Here is a 20,128-nt window from a genome sequence, read left to right as displayed (position 1 = left end):
TAAGCCCAAACATCATTATTTTCAGCTCCAGTGACCTCTTGGTCCAGAGATACTTATCGGGGAATGTACCAGGTTTAAATCTCCCTCAGGGGAGAGAAAATGACTGCCAAATCTCTGGCCAATAGGAAGCTACAACATTATCAGTTGTGGCTTCCAATTGGACAGCCATTTACACCCCCTTTAAAAAACAGTAAGTCACCAGTACATTCACCAGTACGTATCTCGGGAACTGGGGGGGTCCCCAGAACTGAAAATAGTGTGGTTCAGCTCTGGGGGAACCCTGTGTCCAATCCTGTAAAAAAAAAAAATAAACACTAAGGTACAATATACACCATACAGCCCATGCCAGTTAAAATAATAATATTAATAGTAATGATGATTATGCTTGTTTTAGACAATGCCTTAATCAGTGTCTGACTGAATTAACCCAATCACTTTCTAGCAATTCGAAGTGCTTGGATAGGCACAAACACTTGTGTAAATTTCTTCTTTACAGTACCTGTATGTGTATTTCTCATTTTTCAATACATTGATATAATTTCTGCAAATATGAGTTTTTAAACTGGTATGCTGGTGAAATGTGTCATTTTTGTTTTGCAGCTTCAAGATGGCGAAAAACGTGGTGTTTGATATCGATGACCCCGTAAGTATATGCTTTTCATTTGCGTGTTTACTATTGGTGGAGTTCATGCACAGATACAGTCTTTTTAAGGCAGCTGTATAACATCTACAGTATTCAGATCCTTTCAACGAGTTCTTACCAAGCTTACTGTACAAACAACTATGGGTTCAACAGAATCGCGATTGCTTAGCACTCTGAGAACTGCCTCAACAAGCTAAAAAGTAACTTGTCATTTTTTGTAAATTAAAATATATTTCTAGGAAAGAAACTGCCAAAACTAAAACCAGTATTAAAATCTAAACAGGAGCTGCACTCTACTGTTTGTATAAGAGCAATCTTTTATGTCAATATTATAAGGTAGGCAGGGGCTGTGCCTATTCTTGGTTGCAGACTGTGCCAGACTTACGTATAAGCTAACTACACTGTGAGCTACAGCTTCGGGCCTCACAATTTGAGGGGCCTCAGAAATAGAAAAAAATGAATGCATTTCATTTTTTTAAATCGGATGATAAATTAAGAAGATATGGGAAAAAGAAGATTCTCTATAAATATGGACATTTTCGTTCTAATATGACCCTTAGCATCATTGAAAGTGACAAAATTCGTAGCTTAAAATTTGAAGGTATCATCAATGACTTTGCTTTGTAAAAATCACGAAAGAAATTTTTTTCATATTAAAAGGAATATGCTGTGCAAACACTGTTCATTTTATCTTTACACCATCATCTTTGCATATAACAATGCTAGTAGTACAGTGTCATGTTTTCATTCATTTCAGTTTCATGTTTATATCTTCAATGGTCAGAATTCAGTCAGAATAATAAATCTATTTCTAATCTTTGAAACTTCTTAAACTTGACATAGCTTACTTAGGGCCTCAGAAGTGCAAATCTCTAAATAAATCACCTATATCATGCCTCTTACTAATATGTAAGGGAAATGAACACACTACATAGTCCCTAAAGAAAGAAATTATCTGTAAATGATCTGGTGGTAATAAGAGAGAGAGGTAGTAACTTTGTATACTGTCTGTGTGACATACTGTATGAGTGTATCGGTTTGATGAAGGTGAAGTAACACTGTGTCATGCGTGCTATTGTAAGGTCAAGAGGAAAATATGGCTGAAAATATATCATTTAATCCGGTTCACAGTTCCTAAGGCCGAGATTATACTGTGTGCGTTGGCACTTGCGTGTGCGTGCGAACGTGCCAAGCACAAGTTGCAGGATCACTTGAGGCCGCTCCTAGTGCGCGCACACGATGGAGCGTCTGTGTTTGAAAAGACAAGAAATTTGTCATTTCAAGCGGCCGCCAATCACGGCGAACCAGCTCCGTGATGTCATGGCCACACCCCCACCACGCCCCCGAGTAGCCTCCTGCACTATGATCACAGATCGCGTGTGCTACTGCAGCAAGAGCTCGCACTCTCGCAAGCAAGCGTAGTGTATGAGCTCGGCCTGAGATGTAACAAAATGATCATACAAAATAGGTACTTCGGCGTATGCTATTGGTTTACCGCGTTGTGCCTGAGCCCCAAAGTCACACTTGTGATGTCACCATCTGTGCTTCATTGCTATATGTATTCTGCGGTAAACTAATGTAAAACTGCTTCATTTTGATGTCTTGAACCTACAGTACATGTATTAACTTAGCTATAAAAACAGCCTATGATTTAGTGTGTTTTATCAATGTGTGTATTTCTAAAGTGTTATTTCAACTGATGAATATAATAAAAATTAAAAAAAACATTCATTTTATTCCACTAAAAAGTAGATTAAGAGTTTTGTTGAAGGGGGGTAGTTGGGGGGGGCTTGTTGAGCAGGGGGTAGGAAGTTTATAGGGGGCAAGACACAGTGACAGCAACACAGACAGACACACTCACTCACACATACAGTGACAGAGACGCATACAGTAATATAAACACTCACACATACAGTGACAGAGACGCATACAGTAATATAAACACTCACACGTATAGTGACAAACACAGTCAGAGACACACAGAGACGCACACATATATACAATGACAGACACAGACAATGACATAAACACCCAAGGGGTAAAAATGTAGTCCCATGGTGGGGAAGGGGTTAAGAAGCAGTCCCTGGAGGAGGTAGGAATTGAGGTGCAGGGGTTGCAAATGTGCGGTACTAATGTCAGCCGGCATACATACCACAGCTTTGAGGCACCAGAGGTCACATTATAGGTTGCCCGGGCGCTTCCTATCGGCCCAACATGTTACTTCCCCTGAGGAAGAGTTAAACCTAGTAACTTCACCGATAAGTATCTCAGGGACCAGGGGGAGCTGAAAATAGTGGCGTTTTTCTCAAGTGGATCTCCCGTTCCCGCCCTGTAAAATGTAGTCTGAAAAAACAAATAGGAGGATCTGATCCTTTAATTTACTGTGGCTTAAGGAAGGGGTGCGCAAACTTCTTGAGCTGCTCACCCTGCCCGGCAGCCGCAGCGTTCGCACCCCCCCCCCCTCTCCAAGGACTTGGCGTCAAATGACGCCGGGGGTCATGTGACGTCACGTGACCCCGCCACGTCATATGACACAGTCTGCCATGGCGACGCGTCACGTCGCATTACCCCGCGGCGTAACTTGACGCCGCATTGCCATGGAGACACGTCGCCGAAGACCCGGCAGAGAACAAGTAAGGGAGTTACAGAGGCCTCGCGTCTCCCACGGCATTTAATTTAAATGCGTGGGCAAAAGCGCGGGGCTGCGCCCACTAGAAATTCTCGCATCCCCCTAGTTTGCTGACTTAAGGCATACACAAAAGATATGTATTTATCTGTGTGTTTACAAAAGATATACAGTATGATCTGGGACTTTTTAGATGACTGTTCAAGGAGTTTTCTTGTTTGCTGTGCGAAAAACAGGATACAACATATTACTAACTTGGCTTAATTCCTTAAGTTTGCTTTCTGTCTTGCTTATAGAATTGTAATGCACACAGCTACTCATTTGGTACACTGAGCAGTGTCTCACACTTGTGGCTTTCAATTTGAGAGATTCTTACACACACATCCTTCCCTTTTATACAATACTTTTACTTCTGTGACTTACTATATGAATCGAGGGAAGAGTGGAAGGATAAAATCATCCAATTTACAGCACTATAACAGAAGCATGTTTGCTGAAAGTATACAACCCAGATAATGGGAACTCAGGCCCTTATACAAGATAAAGACCCCCCTCTTGGTGCCAGAGAAGAGTTCAGCCTCATTCAAATGAAAAAGGATGTCAATCTTCTCTACCTTTGGGAAGAACGCTGACGTTATACTGAATAAGCAAAAAATACTGTTTATACAATTATGTTTGAAATAGATCAAATGTTTTAGTTTAAGGTCTAAAATATTTTGTGTTCTCAATTTTTAGAATATAGTGTGAACTGACGCTTTTTGTTTAAAAATATAATTCAGCACACATTGCAGTATTGTATTTTAGCAGTAAAGTTACAGGTCTTGCATAAAATTGTTTCCTAAAATGACTAACCTGGATTGTATGCGCAGACACACAGTATGAATGACTAGCAGAGACCTTTCTGTTCTCAGTGAGGGATTTAATATTCCTGCACTGAGGTTTTTATAGCAGTTGAACTGCGTCATATAATTCTGCCGGTATTCCCTTTGTTATACAGTATGTGTCTTTTTTAGGTTGTGCGATTGTTGTATTTTCCCCTGGCACATTTTTAACATGAAAGTACAGGAGGGCCCCGCTCATACAGCGGGTTCCTTCCAGGCCGCCGCCGTAAAGCGGAAATCGCTGTAAAGCGGGGCCCTACTGTATTGTGCCTTTGAAAACAGAGATGCAGAGCTATAAACCGACGGTTTTGCTGACAAATAGCACCTGATAAGGAGTTGCACAGGCACTAAAACTGCTGCTTAGTGACAGCCGGAGATTCAGCTGCTAAGCGTGTCATGCTGAAAATCGGCCGAAACGCCGAACTTAATGAATATGGGTATACATTGGTAAACGCTGTATGAGCGGAACGCCGTAAAGCGGAGCGCTGTAAAGCGGGGCCCTACTGTATAGGTATCTTTGTGCTTTTGTGTTTGAATATGTATTGTTTTATACTCGCTGTTGTGTTAATTTGTTTTCTTTTGCTTCTTTTTGGGTTAAATAGGCCTCCTGTTTGTTCTTTTGCTCATGTCTCTTGGTTAAAATGTAAAAAGGAATGAAGATGGGGCACACGGATTTCCAAAATAAAGAGATTTATTAAAGCATACTGCTGCGGCCAAGTTTATTCGAGCATTTGCCCGTTCTTGGCCGCAGCAGTAGCCTGGCACGCGCCCGAGAGTGACGGGCGCGCGCCGAAGCAGCGGAAGAGCGCCCTCCGATCGGGGCGCTCTCCCTACCGCTGCCGGGTCCGCCGGGTCCCCCGGAACCCCCTGCCGCTGTCCCGCGATCGCGGGACACCAGGGCTCCCTCGGGGAGCCCCTGGACGCGCGTGCAGGGGGCGCACGCTCCCGAAGACGCGTGACCGCGCGTCTATGACGCGCGGCACGCCGAGGGGCGGCCACTAGCAAGCCGGGAAATCTCCCGGCTTGCGGTACCGGCCACACTTTAATAAAGTGTGTCGGTAGTGTACACAACGTTTCGACCCTAAGGTCTTTGTCAAGTGCAAAAAGTGGCCACTTTTTGCACTTGACAAAGACCTTAGGGTCGAAACGTTGTGTATGCTTTAATAAATCTCTTTATTTTGGAAATCCGTGTGCCCCATCTTCATTCCTTTTGGTATGCCGTGGATTGGATGCAGCCGATCGTACATTGATGGGAGCACCGGTAATTGTATCACTCTTTATCATACTGTGGTGTGCAGCATTTACTCTTTGTTATATCTCTTGGTTAAAATGTCCCATCATATTTTGTCCAATGATAAAACTGTGCATATTCTCAACTTAATAAATAGGAAACCTTTCTAATTTATAGATCTATGATCCGTTTTTGAGAATCAACCAAATTCCTGCTTATCAAGACCAAATGTTGATGACGTCTCAATCAGCTGTTCGAACCGGTAAGGCATATTGTGGTTTTGATATTCCCACATCCAGTGTGTGTTTGTACTGAACTGTCTGTCAGAATATGCAAAGATGATTACCTTCAAGCACCAAATTCAGAGAGTTCAGGACCAAAAAATGGAAATGTATTACAGAGTGGTGATTTTTAGACGTTAGTTAGACTCTATTGAGAGTCTATGAGACAGGTTATGCCAAAGAGCCTGACTCCTAAGCAGTGAGACTCGCAGAAAATCAGAAAGAATTGAACGGCCTGAATATGTGTTTCATTCACAGGATATACAGCAGGAACTCCGTCAACCCTTCTGTTGTGTGTACATACATTTCCCTTTATATGCTTCTAAATATTATTAATATTATTTAATAAATGTCATTATCTTATTCACAGGATGGATATGCCATGGATTTATTCTTGTGTTTTTGTGTTTTTCGTTGCCTACACATTTTCAAACTTGCCTTTTTATCATGATTTTAGGGAAAGGGAACAAGGCACAATCAAACACTGTAGATATTCACTTTCCGCACAAGCACTTTCGCATACACGGTCGAAGTTCACTTGAACATTGTGCTCGTCTATACAAGCAAGAAAAAGAATTGCAAACAATGCACTCAATACCAACAATACCTCCAATGTGACAATATAAAAATGTGTAAACAATTGTAACACTGATAATGATCCAGCTGCAGGAGACCAGTCCACCTGCTTGGAGCAGAATCCTTAATTAGGGAAGATAGCCTGTGGATGCTATAAGGTTCTTCTCTCAAAACCAAAAGACAAAAAGTACTTAGCAGCAAAAAGTCCGCCTTGGCGCCAAACAACTCCACTGGAGAGTAGAGCAATTGCTGCTTCCCTGATATAACTGTAATAAAAACACAAAAAAGCACACATAGCGAAGTAACGTTCAAATAGCTTAAAATCTATTGGCTCTTATAGAAATTACTTGCACCAAAACTATTATTCGTGTAGGAGCAATAACCGACTTGCAAATAGATTATCTGAGCTGCTACAGTGCATCAATGGCAACTCCATAGTGAACCGGATGACGGCCACGGATGACGTCACTAGCTTGTCTGTGCAATGCTTGGTAGATTAGCTCCACCCTATGCGTTTCGTGATCTCTGAGTCACTTCCTCAGGGGCATTGGCTAATCACTGTGTAGTTCAGGTTTAAATAGTACCCCTCTAATCCTTGGTAATTGTCAATTAGAAGGAATTGCAAGTGGAAACTACAAATAACTTGGAAAACGGAATTAAGCTGATCCTAGTAATACTAAAACACTACAAATTTAAAAATACACGTGGCATCACGTGGCAAGCCCGGTCGAAATTCTCTTGAACATTGTGCGCACGGCAATGCTTGTACCTGTTAGTATAGAGATATAGCCAGTGTTATTACAACCCGTGGTGCGCTTCAGCGGGTCATACACATCGCGCCAGTGGGGAAAAGAGGCCATTGTCTTAAACCAGTCGCGTGTGAGATGGGGCTATGGCACGGTTTCACCCGTGGGAGCGGACCACATGCTGCAATAACGTCTTTATCTACATCTACCCAAATGAGATGAAAAAGGCAAGGTTGAAATCTCCATTATGCAAGTCTCAACCCATGGAGATAATCATTGACTCATAAATCATACTACAAGTAATATATACAGTAACATATAGGGGGGTAAGTATCAAAGTCTCCCTGCTGCCCCCAGGGTAAAACGGTACCGAAAAAGCACCAGATTTATCAGTGTCACAAATTCACATTGGTTTCAATGGGATTCTTTTTCCGTGGTAAATCTGGGGACGTTCTTTGCATCACTGTTCCCTGGCATTGCTGCCGTGGCAACTTCTTCCCCTAAATCTCAAATGTCAAGGCTGAAAAATGGAATTATATGGATAGCTATTTAAAAAAAAAAAAATAATAGTAAACATACATTATGCTGCACATTATTGTTATAGAAGAAATATGTCATAAAGTTTGTCGAAATTGGTGTCTAAAGAGCTTGCATGAAGGAAATGGGAAGAAACATCCCTCAGGGTGCCGGAAAAATGGTTCGTTAGCTATGATCACGGACAGACTAGTTTCAGCTCTCCAAACCACTCGGGGTGTCTCTATAAAAATCTACATCTTCTTTATTATTGCAAAAAAGCTTAAAAGCATTCTCCAACATTATCATTTCCTATTGTCTGATTTTCCTTGTTGCACTTATTGTATTATAATTCCCTGTACTGTTTTGTCTCTCGCGTAAAGCACGGAGTAGACTGTGAGCATTATATAAATAAAGATAAACATACATACATGAATACATACATACATACTGTACATACATAGAACATCAGAATATGTCAACGTTTTTTGTTTTTTAAAGCGGTTCCAGTCCCTGAGGCTGGGGGATGTTTTGAAGCTTTTTTTTTTTTGCAATACTGTAATAAAGAAGATGTGAATTTTTTAAAAGATATTTCCTGGTGCTTTGGGGCGCTGAAACGAGTCTGTTTTTATAGATCTAAAAAGCTTGATATCATACTGCATGTAAATGAATGACAATTGGAAATAGACCAATTCAAAATTCCAAAATGTTGTCATCTTAGTGTAGCCCTCTTTCCTCCACCCTAAGTGAGATTGGGGTGGGTAGGTATATCTGACTACTTATCAATGTGGTGCTGTACCTGTTTGGCAACCAGGAGGGCTGAGCTTCCGCCACGGGGCACCTGGGGTATATACTTACACTCGGTGCAGTGCCTCCACTGATGAGGGATCCCAACGTGGTGGGAGTGTGCCCTCACCAGAACAGCCATACAGTAAATACACACAATGTGAATAAACAGTATTTACTGAGCATGAATGATAACTTCAATGAAACTCTCTAGGCATAACATCAATACATCATAGGAATAACATTGCATCACCCTGAATGAATACCATCCCCTCACCCACATGTTCATCATCACATCACCGTCAGTCCCTTTGATAATACTGTGCTTGGACACTTATCCCTTGAGTGTCCACAACAATAAAGTGAGTGTGAGGGATAGCGTTTCCCTGTGTTGGGGCCCGGTGGTGCACTTAATATATACTACCTCCCTGATCAGTCCTGATCAGGAAAATCCTTGGAACTCAGCAACACCGCACAGTGATCCCACGCAGCACTGCGCTGCTCTCTGCAAGAATGGATACACACGCTAACTCCACAGGGGAGGGATCCCCAGCCGGAATGATCCTTTACCACAGTCTCTGCCATGGAGTCAGATACTCTTTCTGCACTCAGGCTGCACGGGCATTCAGGCACTGTCCTGCAGCATGTCTCTTCCTCTCTGAGTATGGTGAAGAAGTCCCTGTCTTAAGGCAGTCCCTATCACATACAGTATTCCTCTCAGGGGACTAACTAGGCCCTGGGGGTATACCTCTACCCTAGCCCCTGCATGCAGAATATCTCTTACTGTAGATTCTGTCTGATCCCAGACTCTGGCAGCTCACCAAATGCAACTGGCACTGGTGATATTACACACACTGTATAACTAGAAAGCAACCCCCCTATGAGGGGCCTTTCCCTGACACAGCCAAAGCAACTCCTCTAGCTGCACTGCACACAACACTGTCTCTTCTTGTCAGAGAACACAGCAAAGCACCTGTGTCACTGACAAGACTTACACTCACCTAAGGGCAGGGTCCCTACCTAAGGGCCTTCCCTATGAACTTACCCACTAACCTAGTGGGGAGTGGGGCCTACCTGGGGCCTGGGGTAACCTGGCCTAGTATAAGAAGCCACTTGCTCCTTACACACTTCCTCCCCCTTCCTTCTCCCAGCTCCAACTGACTAGCCTGGTCCCTGCAACATTGTATCCTTCTCCAACAGGAGAAGCTGCAAACCCTATTTGCTGGCTGGCTGCACATGATGTGGATGAAAGGGCAGTCCCCAGAGGCTGCTGGGAATTGTAGTCCACTCAGGACGTCTTTAGCATACTGCTCCTGTGCGAAGCTGTATTGGCCGCCGCTGCTCTCTTCTGCGCCTGCGCGACCTTGGGGAGTCCCTGCGCTACGGAGCGCCATCTCTGCCCCTTCGCGCTCACTATATTGGCCGTCGCGTCTGCGCATGCGCGAGCCTCTGCGCCCGTGCGGACATAACAAAGATGGCGGCGCCGTGCCTCTGATGCCACCGGGAGGACACTTTGGGGACCTGGGTTAATTAGCAGGAAACCCCTAAAATGCCTTGTTTTTATTTCCGAGTACAAAAATACGCTTCCTCAAAAATCAGTTACTACTGTATGCACTTTGAAAATAAAAATACGCAGAATAATGTTCGTTTTGTTTTATGTATTTAGCTGCAGAAAGAAAAGCTAAAAAAGCTTCAGCTAAATTGGCATTATGACAGAGCAGATGCATACGCTGTAACATGTTCCTGTGTTTCATGTGGCACTCTGTTTAGTTATAGACTATGACGCTTTACAGTATTTATTTCACAGTAAAAAGCGCACGTAAAAAAATATTAAATACAATGGTGATTGATTGTGACAGTATATAGGAATGTCTGGAAGCAGAGTAGGCATAGGGATTTCTAGAAGAAACTCCATGTAGTGATTAAGACACTTTAAGGAATGGTGATGCAATACTTGTACTTGGAGAGACACCATGCTTTTAAGGCCAAATTTAGTCTTTTAAAGCCGTTTTATTTTTTTTATAATGTAGGTTTAAAAAAAACAAAAAAAAAACGTTATATTTCCAGCACCTTTTTGCCCCTACAAAACACAGTTTGATGCACATATGGGATGTATCAGTCTTTTAATGTTTGGACCTTATTTTTTCCTCTACTTTCTGCAGTGTTGTACACTTCCTAGACTTACAGTACATGTCACATTGATGCCAATAAGACAGCATGCCTTACATAAGTACAGTACTTTGCTTCATACAAAGGCTACATGTACTAAAAACTGTACAAATCTTAATAAAATGTGCATGGTATACATGTACATCCAGGTCGTACATATGACGCATAGCTCGGTGTCTGAAATTACATTTGATGCATTGCATCGGGTTTGATTGATACAATTTCAATTAAAACAGAATGTCTATATTTCTTTTAGAACTAGTAAATATCAAATAATATTTGAATATATTTTATAATAGCCAAAAGATGTAAATAGCACATTTTGCTAAGGTATAAATGGTCAAACATACCTGCTGTGTCATAAAAGCGTATTGTTGATAAATAGCAACTTAAAGCACTTCTAATTCTGCGCTAACAATAGAAACAGACAGGTTTCTGCCTAGTTCAACTTGGCGGACGATTTTGACACAGTTTCCATTATGTTTTTGAAGCACATATACCATTTCTTTTAGTACATACCATTGACATTTGTGCATCATGGGCATCACATTGTTTTGCTCCAAAATACCTGACAAAAATAATATTTTTTGACGCTTAAGGCGTACAATAGGGGGAGCATTTTTAATACATACAGACACCATATATTTCTTGGCCTTATTTCATCAATTTAACACGTTACATTTTGCAAAAAGGAGGGAAAAGGTGTTGCAAATATTCTATATATTGTATCCGCGACGCCTGGTAAGTAGACCAATCAATCAGATGTCGATCCCTTTAGTTTTGGCATCCAAGCCAGGGAATGTGATGCATTCATTTCCCAAACCACAGTTACATTGCAGTGGCTGTTTCTTGTTACCACCAGAGCTTTAGTTCATAAAACAGATCTTAAAAAGAACTTTTAAATGTACCTGTGCAAATCCAGATGTGTGATATTCCTTTGCACATGTCATGTCAGAAACTGTCTCACTTTCTGCTTCACAACACATTGTGCTAACACTTCTCTTTTTTTCTAGTGGATGGACCATACATTGAAATTATAGAACAACCTAAACAGGTAATAAAACAACACATTTTGCCAATTTTCCTTTTGTTCTGTTATCCTTTAGGATTTGTTTCTTCTTGAACCTTTTAGTTACTCGCCAGGAGTCATCAAAGTAAACATTATAAGGATGTTGATTCAGGGAGAAATCTGATTGCCAATGTAGTAATGTATTCCCTCGGCTACTAATCTGCCCTACCTAGCACATACGCCCTGGTACCAGCGCAGGCAGTGTTAAGTTCATATTTATGCCCTTGCTGCTGCAGCAGTAAACAACTCCCTTGAGTGACAGGGGAGTGGGCCTAAGGTCTGTGTAATGCCCTATCAGTGGCTCAGACCTAGGACCCTCCCCTGAGTACAAAAGGGACTGAGATCCAAATTTAGGGAGTTCTCCTGCCTCAGGGAAGAGAGAGATCCCTCCCGCAGGGGAGTGGGAACAACTACCCCATACTCCAGCGGGGAGTATGGGAGTCAGGGATAGACCTTTCGGGGCCTTAAGCCCTGGGGGTTGAGTCCAGGGACCAGAAGAAAAGGCATAATGGTTTTCCTGCAGGAACTGCACCCAGCTCTGCTAGGGCCTGAGGGGAATGGAGGCGCTGCACCATGTATGAGATGAGAGCTCTATTTCCTGAAAGCATAGATTGAACTTGATGGACGCATGTCTTTTTTCAACCTCATCTACTATGTAACTATTGTATTGTATGTCTTTATTTATATAGCGCCATTAATGTACATAGCGCTTCACAGTAGTAATACATGTGGTAATCAAAGAAATAACAGATTATATAAATAACAGATCATGGGAATAAGTGCTTTAGACATTAAAGTAACATTAAGGAAGAGGAGTCCCTGCCCCGAGGAGCTTACAGTCTAATTGGTAGGTAGGGAGAACGTACAGAGACAGTAGGAGGGAGTTCTGGTAAGTGCGTCTGCAGGGGGCCAAGCTATATGTATCATGTGTTCAGAATATCTACAGTGCTATTCATATGCTTCTTTAAGCAAGTGTGTCTTAAGGTGGGTCTTAAAGGTGGATAGAGAGGGTGCTAGTCGGGTACTGAGGGGAAGGGCATTCCAGAGGTGTGGGGCAGTCAGTGAAAAAGGTTTAAGGCGGGAGAGGGCTTTAGATACAAAGGGGGTAGAAAGAAGACATCCTTGAGCAGAACGAAAGAGTCGGGATGGTGCATAGCGAGAAATTAGGGCTGAGATGTAAGGGGGGCAGAAGAGTGTAAAGCTTTAAAAGTGAGGAAAAGAATGGAGTGTGAGATGCGGGATTTGATTGAAGCCAGGAGAGGGATTTCATGAGGGGAGATGCTGAGACAGATCTAGGAAAGAGTAGAGTGATTCTGGCAGCAGCGTATAGGATAGATTGTAGGGGAGACAGGTGAGAGGCAGGAAGGCCGGACAGCAGGAGGTTGCAGTAATCAAGACGGGAGAGAATGAGGGCCTGAGTCAGAGTTTTAGCAGTCGAGCAACAGAGGAAAGGGCGTATCTTTGTTATATTGCGGAGGAAAAAGCGACAAGTTTTAGAAATGTTTTGAATGTGAGAGAGGAGTCGAGTGTGACCCCTAGGCAGCGTGCTTGGGCTACTGGGTGAATGATTGTAGTTCCAACAGTAATGTGGAAGGAGGTAGTAGGGCCAGGTTTGGGAGGAAGTATGAGGAGCTCTGTTTTAGCCATGTTGAGTTTAAGGCGACGGAGGGCCATCCAGGATGATATAGCAGAGAGACATTCAGAAACTTTGGTTTGTACAGCAGGTGTAAGGTCGGGTGTTGAAAAGTATATTTGTGTGTCGTCAGCATAGAGGTGATATTTAAACCCAAAAGATGTTATTAGGTCACCTAGAGAGAGTGTGTACAGAGAAAAGAGAAGAGGTCCCAGGACAGAGCCCTGGGGTACCCCCACAGAGAGATCAATAGAGGAGGAGGAGGTGCTAGCAGAAGAGACACTGAAAGTACGATGGGAGAGGTAGGATGAGATCCAGGATAGAGCTTTGTTCCGAATACCAAGAGTATGGAGAATATGAAGGAGAAGAGGGTGGTCTATGGTGTCAAATGCTGCAGAGAGGTCGAGTAATATGAGCAGAGTGTAATGACCTCTGTCTTTGGCAGCATGGAGGTCGTCAGTTATTTTAGTGAGGGCTGTTTGCGTGGAGTGAGCAGTGCGGAAGCCAGATTGTAGAGGGTCTAGGAAAGAATAGGTATTGAGAAAATGGAGCAAGCGAGAGAATACAAGACGTTCAAGGAGTTTAGAGGCAAAAGGCAGGAGGGAGACAGGTCGATAGTTAGAAAGACAGGTAGGGTCAAGCTTGCTGTTTTTGAGTAATGGTATGACTGTTGCATATTTGAAGGAGGATGGAAAGGTTCCAGAGCAGAGGGAGGAGTTAAAAATGTGCGTGAGCGTAGGGATTATAGTAGGAGCAAGAGGTTTTAGGAGATGGGGCATGTAGATCAAGAGAGGAGGACAAGGAAGAGTTATAGTTCCTGACCAGGTTGTCAGGGTCTGTAGCAGAGCTGAGAGAGGAGCGTAAAGTGGACTCAAAGTCAGGCAAGTGAATAGAGCGCAGGTTTCTGCAGAACCGGGGGGGAACTGTAGGTGGAGAATGGGAGAAGCGAGATAGAGAGAATGAGATAAGGTGATGGTCAGAGAGAGGAAAAGGGGAAATTGAGAAATCGGAGAGAGAGAAGTTTTTAGTGAAAACCAGGTATAAGTAGTGGCCATCCTTGTGGGTGCTGGCTGCAGTCCACTGTTGAAGGCCAAAAGAAGAGGTTAGAGAAAGAAAACGGGAAGCCCAAGGGAGAGAGGGGTCATCAATGTGGCAGTTGAAGTCCCCAAGGAGAAGAACAGGGGAGTCTGAGGAGAGGAATAAAGAGAGCCAGGATTCAAAGTGAGAGAGAAAGACAGAAGGCGGATGAGTAGAGGTAGGTGCGCGATAGAGGACCGCCACATGGACAGGGAGCGGAGAGAAGATCTGGACAGTGTGAGCCTCAAAGGCGGGAAAAGCAAGAGATGGAGGAATAGGAAGGGTTCGGTAATGGCAGAGAGAGGAGAGCAGGAGCCCCACGCCTCCAACTATGCAACTATGTAACTATGTAACTATGTATGTAACTTAATAAGTAGAGAGTGATTTGCTTGTTCACTCATACAAATGATGGGTTTGTCCCAATATGATAGATATGATGAAAAGCAACATCAAGGCTCATATTTTCTACGCTGTGCTATGCCATAAGACACCCTCTGGCACCAGATGATACTATACAGACCATTCAATGTGCTATGGCCCTCATGTTTTGTCTTACTGCTGCTTGTGACAAGATACAGAGCAATAGCAGAACATAATGTTCTAGCTATATGTATATAGGGTGTGCAGATGTGGGTGAAGACAGCTCAGAAATAATGGCATCGCTTTAAAACATATTGCTGTTGTTTTTTTGTTTTTTAACCATTAAATTAAAATAACTTAAGCAGCATTACAGCAGCATCTATACGTTTAAACTTACAATGCATGAATTTTATGTTTCAGCTACAAAGAGAATTTTCAAAAATATATCCATTTCATCCACTTCCATACACATATTACTAGCACCTTTATCTGTAATAAAAATAGTTGTTTATTTCTTTCAATAAGGTTTATTGAAATAAAAAAACAACCTGTAGCTTTAAAGATGGGCACATTCTAGAAATGTACATTTGAAATGTTTAATGTAGTAATAACGAGGCATCTACTAAACCCAAAGGGTGCATTAATAGGAAACGATACACTTTTTTACCTTCCCGGGCCGTGTTTTAATATTTGTCTTAATTCCTAAAAATATCCAATGTTGTCTTGTCTGGAAAGAAAATACGGTATATATACAGTACTCAGTATGTACTGAAACAATGCGTATTGGAATAAAGGGCTAAGGTTTTGTACATTCCTTTCATGTACACAATAATACCTCAGTTGAGAGTTCACTTGAGGCCACTCAGAGTACTAGTAACTCTTACACAACCAGCTGCCTCCACCACCAAGGAAACTGCATTCCACTCTGAGGCCTAAATGCCATGTTCTAATTTTCATGCATATGGACGGTATGCAATCAAAACAAGGTTTATTGAGGTTTATGAACTCAATTAATCTTAGAGAGAGAAAAGCTGCATTGATCTCATTATTTGTTCATTTATATATTTTTCATGTATTATGTGTGCAGAGAGGGTTCCGTTTTCGATATGTCTGTGAAGGACCGTCGCATGGAGGACTCCCGGGAGCTTCCAGTGAAAAGAACAAGAAATCCTACCCACAGATTAAGGTCGGCTTTCTAGGTTTTTTTATTTATTGTAAGTCAGTATATTTGCCTTGTTGAGCATTTGCACCTACATTGTGTATGTGTATTTTAGCAATTCTAATATATATATATATATATATATATATATATATATATATATATATATATATATATATATATATATATATATATATATATATATATATATATATGCAAATATAACTGTATGCTCATCTGCATGTCTTAGGCAGGTCTGCAACCCCGCCTTTCCCCATTATCACCCAGCATACAGCACTTCCACTGCAGCAAGGGATTCTGGGAAATGACATGCAAATGAGCACACAGTGTCACTTTTTGCCTCAATAACCATTTTTAACATGGTTCCCTATAGGCTCATTTGCATGTCATTTCCCAGAATCCCTTGCTGCAGTGGAAGTGCTGTATGCTGGGTGATAATGGGGAAAGGCGGGGTTGCAGACCTGCCTAAGACATGCAGATGAGCATACAGTTATATTTGCATATTTGCTTTCCTGTGGAGGGTTTTTGTCACTTTTTTTACTCACCATAACTTAACTCAGTATTATGGTTATATAATATATATATATATATATATATATAAGCAATACGATACCGTTTGGAAACGAAATCAGCAGGCAGCACTCCAGAATTGAACATACAAGTGTATTGAAAAAATAAACAGAAAACCAACGTTTCGGTCCACGAATGGGACCTTTGTCAAGGTGGTGCAGTTACAGGACAGAAGTGAACCCTTATATATACCCCTAGAATACTCACAAATAACAGATGCTGCAAATCAAGTTGATTGCACAGCGTGATGTCAGATGCAGTGCTGACCTTGGGTAACCTCAATTTGAGCACTCAGTACAAGGTGTACTTAGTAGCTCAATAGGAAATATAGTGGAAGCCACTGCAGGGAGATTAATGTTCACACAGTGGCTCCCAAGCCAAAAGTGGTGTGTGTAGGCTCCACATGTATGTGTGTGGCAGATGCCATAGAGCTGAACTGTGGTCCCTATTCACATTGCTGCAGTGTCACTTATGCTTATAGGGGTCCATGTTATATGGATTTGAGGCAAAAGGTGGCACTGTGTGCTCATTTGCATGTAATTTCCCAGAATCCCTTGCTGCTGTGGAAGCACTGTATGTTGGGTGATAATGGTGAAAGTCAGGGTTGCAGACCTGTCTAACACATGCAAATGAGCACACAGTAATATTTCCATTTGCTAAATGCTTTACTGTGGAGGGTTTTTGGTGTGTGTGTGTGTGTGTGTGTGTGTGTGTGTGTGTGTGTGTGTGTGTGTGTGTGTGTGTGTGTGTGTGTGTGTGTGTGTGTGTGTGTGTGTGTGTGTGTGTGTGTGTGTGTGTGTGTGTGTGTGTGTGTGTGTGTGTGTGTAAAGGACAGAGAAGCTGCATCAGATATATCAAACACATAATCCTATTGATTTCATATGGTGCAGTTGTTTTTCCCTACATTTGCACCACTTTTGCCCTTGATACAACGCCCCCATTTATAAATAGTTAATATTTTATAATGTACCCCATGCTTGTTTTCAGGATCCTTGCGGGACTTCAACTGCTGAGCAATATTGACTGTGTTTTTATGAGTAAAATTATTTACGATATGTGCTTCCTGGTTCTCACTATGCATTTTCGTGGCGTACACCAATTAGGACAGTGCATATTTTACTTTTTCTTTTCCTCTACACTTTAAAGCAAACTTTTCCCCTACACTCCACATTGTTCACACTGTTGTCTAGATTTGTTCCCACGTTAGTGGAGGCTCACACTCCGAAGGACAAAGAGGGGAGACCATTTTTTAAATGATATATATAACGGAGGCTAATATTGTGACAGATGTGGAAACGGTCCAAACTTTGGCACCCGGATTTCTGTTTCAATTTAAAATGATTGTATATATGTTTTGACGTGACGTATGTTTGGGTTATTGGCTGCCACGTGTTCTAACTGTAAAGTGCTATGTTGTCACAAGATATTGGTGAGAGGCGGAACAAACTTTTCTTGAACAGAAACAAATGTATTTTCTTGGCGTATTAAGGATGGAAATATATCATTTTGTCATGTATTCTGAGAAAAGCAAATACATGAGGGCGTGGAGAAATATTTGCACATTATCAAACAGAGCATTCCTGTTTCTGTTGCCGGCTGCTTATTTATGCTGAAGAATTTTGTAGGGCACGCAACAGCTTTTTGCAGAGCAGTTCCGTTCTTTAGTAGCAGAAGCAAAAGCAATTTGTAAGTCTTTGTAGATGCATTTGTGCAGCCAACTCTAGGATGGAGCCCTGTTAGCATTTACCTTGTGCCTCGACTGCATTGCACTGAAGTGTGGCAGGTGCAATATTTTTTTCGCATTTTTTCAACTTGTTTTTTTTTTTTTACCCCCCCCCCCTCTTCTTCCCCCATGGACACTATAAGCCCAACGTCATTATTTTCAGCTCAGGGAACTCCCTGGTTCCCGAGATACTATACTCACCCGTGAACTTACCATGTTTAAATCTCCCTCAGGGGGATGAAAAGGGCTGCCAAAGCTCAGGCCAATAGGAAGCTGCAGCATCATCGGTTGTGGCTTCCTATTGGATGGCCATTTAAATCCCTTTTAAAAACCAGGAAGTAATTAATACCAATAACTTCACTAGTAAGTGACTCGGGAACCGGATGATCCCCGGAGCTGAAAATGGTGTGATTCAGCTCTGGAGGTTAGATAGCGTGGATTGTTCCTTTAATAGGGGTTCCCGCCTCATGCAATGGCAGAAGAATCAAAAGGCCTCGTGACTTTCCAGGGTTGATGTTAATGAAGCCGCACCTTATTACGTTTCGGCTACGTTCCACTAACCCTAAAATGAATGAGTGTAGATTCCTTGTAGGCTGTGATAACAGCATCACAGCTTTTCATACATGAAATCATAGCATACAGAGCTTTAAGAACATCTCTGGTCTCTTTTTCCAAGTGTACTGTAGCTGCACAGAGTGGAGGAAGCATATACATCCAAAAGCAAAGAGTAGAGATTGAGAACATTTCCTCCATCAGTCAGGGGGTGGATCTCTCCCTGGTTTTCCCTCTTTTATACTTTATATATTTTTTATAATCTAATTTTGGCTATATATAGATATCTGATTCCCATCAGATTTATACCTATGTACCATATTTTTATATATATATATATATATATATATATATATATATATATATATATATATATATATATATATATATATATATATATATCTTAGATTTTTGTATTAATCTATTAGACATTATATACAGTAGCTGAGTTTTTTTATTCAGTGGCTTGGAGGGCTAAAACAGATTCTCCTTGGAGTCTTTGGGGCCTATTCACTAAACTTCGATAGATTCATTGCTTTATCGAATGTGTTGGCATGTTCCTTCCGAACGCTATGAAATTTGTGTAAAAACTGTATTCACAAAGAAAAATCGCATATTTTTTAGCGTTTGGTAAAAAAAAAAGTGCCATGCCGCACAAGTTTGTATTTACTTAACATGCAAAATTAACTTAACGTGTGATTTCCAGAGGAGGGGGAGGACTACTACTTCCTAACCTGATAGATATCTTCAGATGTATATATGTCCCCTCAAATCTCCCTCCAAATAAATTAGGGAGCCATGTCTGTGCTGAAAAATGAACATACCTCCGGTACCATGGGAGATAGGCTAATGTCTATACAAAGTATAATTCAATGTGTCACGTATCTTAAAATATATCCTTGACCAATCAGTTTAAAGACTTTTGTGATGAAGGGGGTACCAGTGTCAGACCCAACAGGATTAGAACCTGCAACTTCTGCTATTCAGGACAGCAGCTCTTGCATTGACTTGTGTTCTGCTCAAGGAGGTCTTCTCTCTACAGACTGCATCGTAAGCTCTACGGAGGAATTTGTATCTAACGCCCTCTCCCGCCTTAAACCTTTCTCACTTACTGTGCTGCACCCCTGGAATGCCCTTCCCCTCAATACCCAACTAGCACCCTCTCTAGCCACCTTTAAGATCCACCTTAAAACACACGTCCTTAACGAAGCACATGAGAGGCTCCGTGACTGATACTATACACCAGAAATAAACACAAAAGAGAAAGTCTCTGTATATTGCACTCAGTTATGATGTGGGGTAAATTAAACTACATAAAAAATTAACTTTTAATACACAAGTTAAAATAATGTCAAATAATTGAACATGGACTTGACTGTGAATAAGTATTTACAGTGAAACACACACAAAAATAAAAACTGTGTGCCTGAACCAAGCTGATGGGTAGACCTTTGTAGTAACTAGGTGTTATAAAACAATATGAACACCTGTTAAAGGTAAACAGTCATCGCC

General features: G+C 41.7%; 1 protein-coding gene across 3 annotated transcripts in view; it reads left to right on the top strand.

The window, feature by feature from the left end:
* NFKB1 (nuclear factor kappa B subunit 1) overlaps window positions 1-20,128 on the top strand; it is a 133,491-nt gene that overhangs the window by 32,224 nt on the left and 81,139 nt on the right. For 2 of the 3 annotated variants that reach the window (XM_075609075.1, XM_075609057.1), the window contains exons 2-5: window positions 601-643; window positions 5,559-5,643; window positions 11,466-11,506; window positions 15,679-15,777. In XM_075609075.1, the coding sequence (XP_075465190.1) occupies window positions 608-643; window positions 5,559-5,643; window positions 11,466-11,506; window positions 15,679-15,777 (261 nt within the window). In that variant the 5' untranslated portion in view covers window positions 601-607. The remainder of the gene's footprint in view (window positions 1-600; window positions 644-5,558; window positions 5,644-11,465; window positions 11,507-15,678; window positions 15,778-20,128) is intronic. The other variant, XM_075609067.1, reaches the window with a different exon arrangement.

Source organism: Ascaphus truei, chromosome 1, assembly GCF_040206685.1.
Source record: "Ascaphus truei isolate aAscTru1 chromosome 1, aAscTru1.hap1, whole genome shotgun sequence".
Lineage (NCBI taxonomy): Eukaryota > Metazoa > Chordata > Amphibia > Anura > Ascaphidae > Ascaphus > Ascaphus truei.
This window is presented reverse-complemented; position numbering and strand designations above follow the sequence as displayed.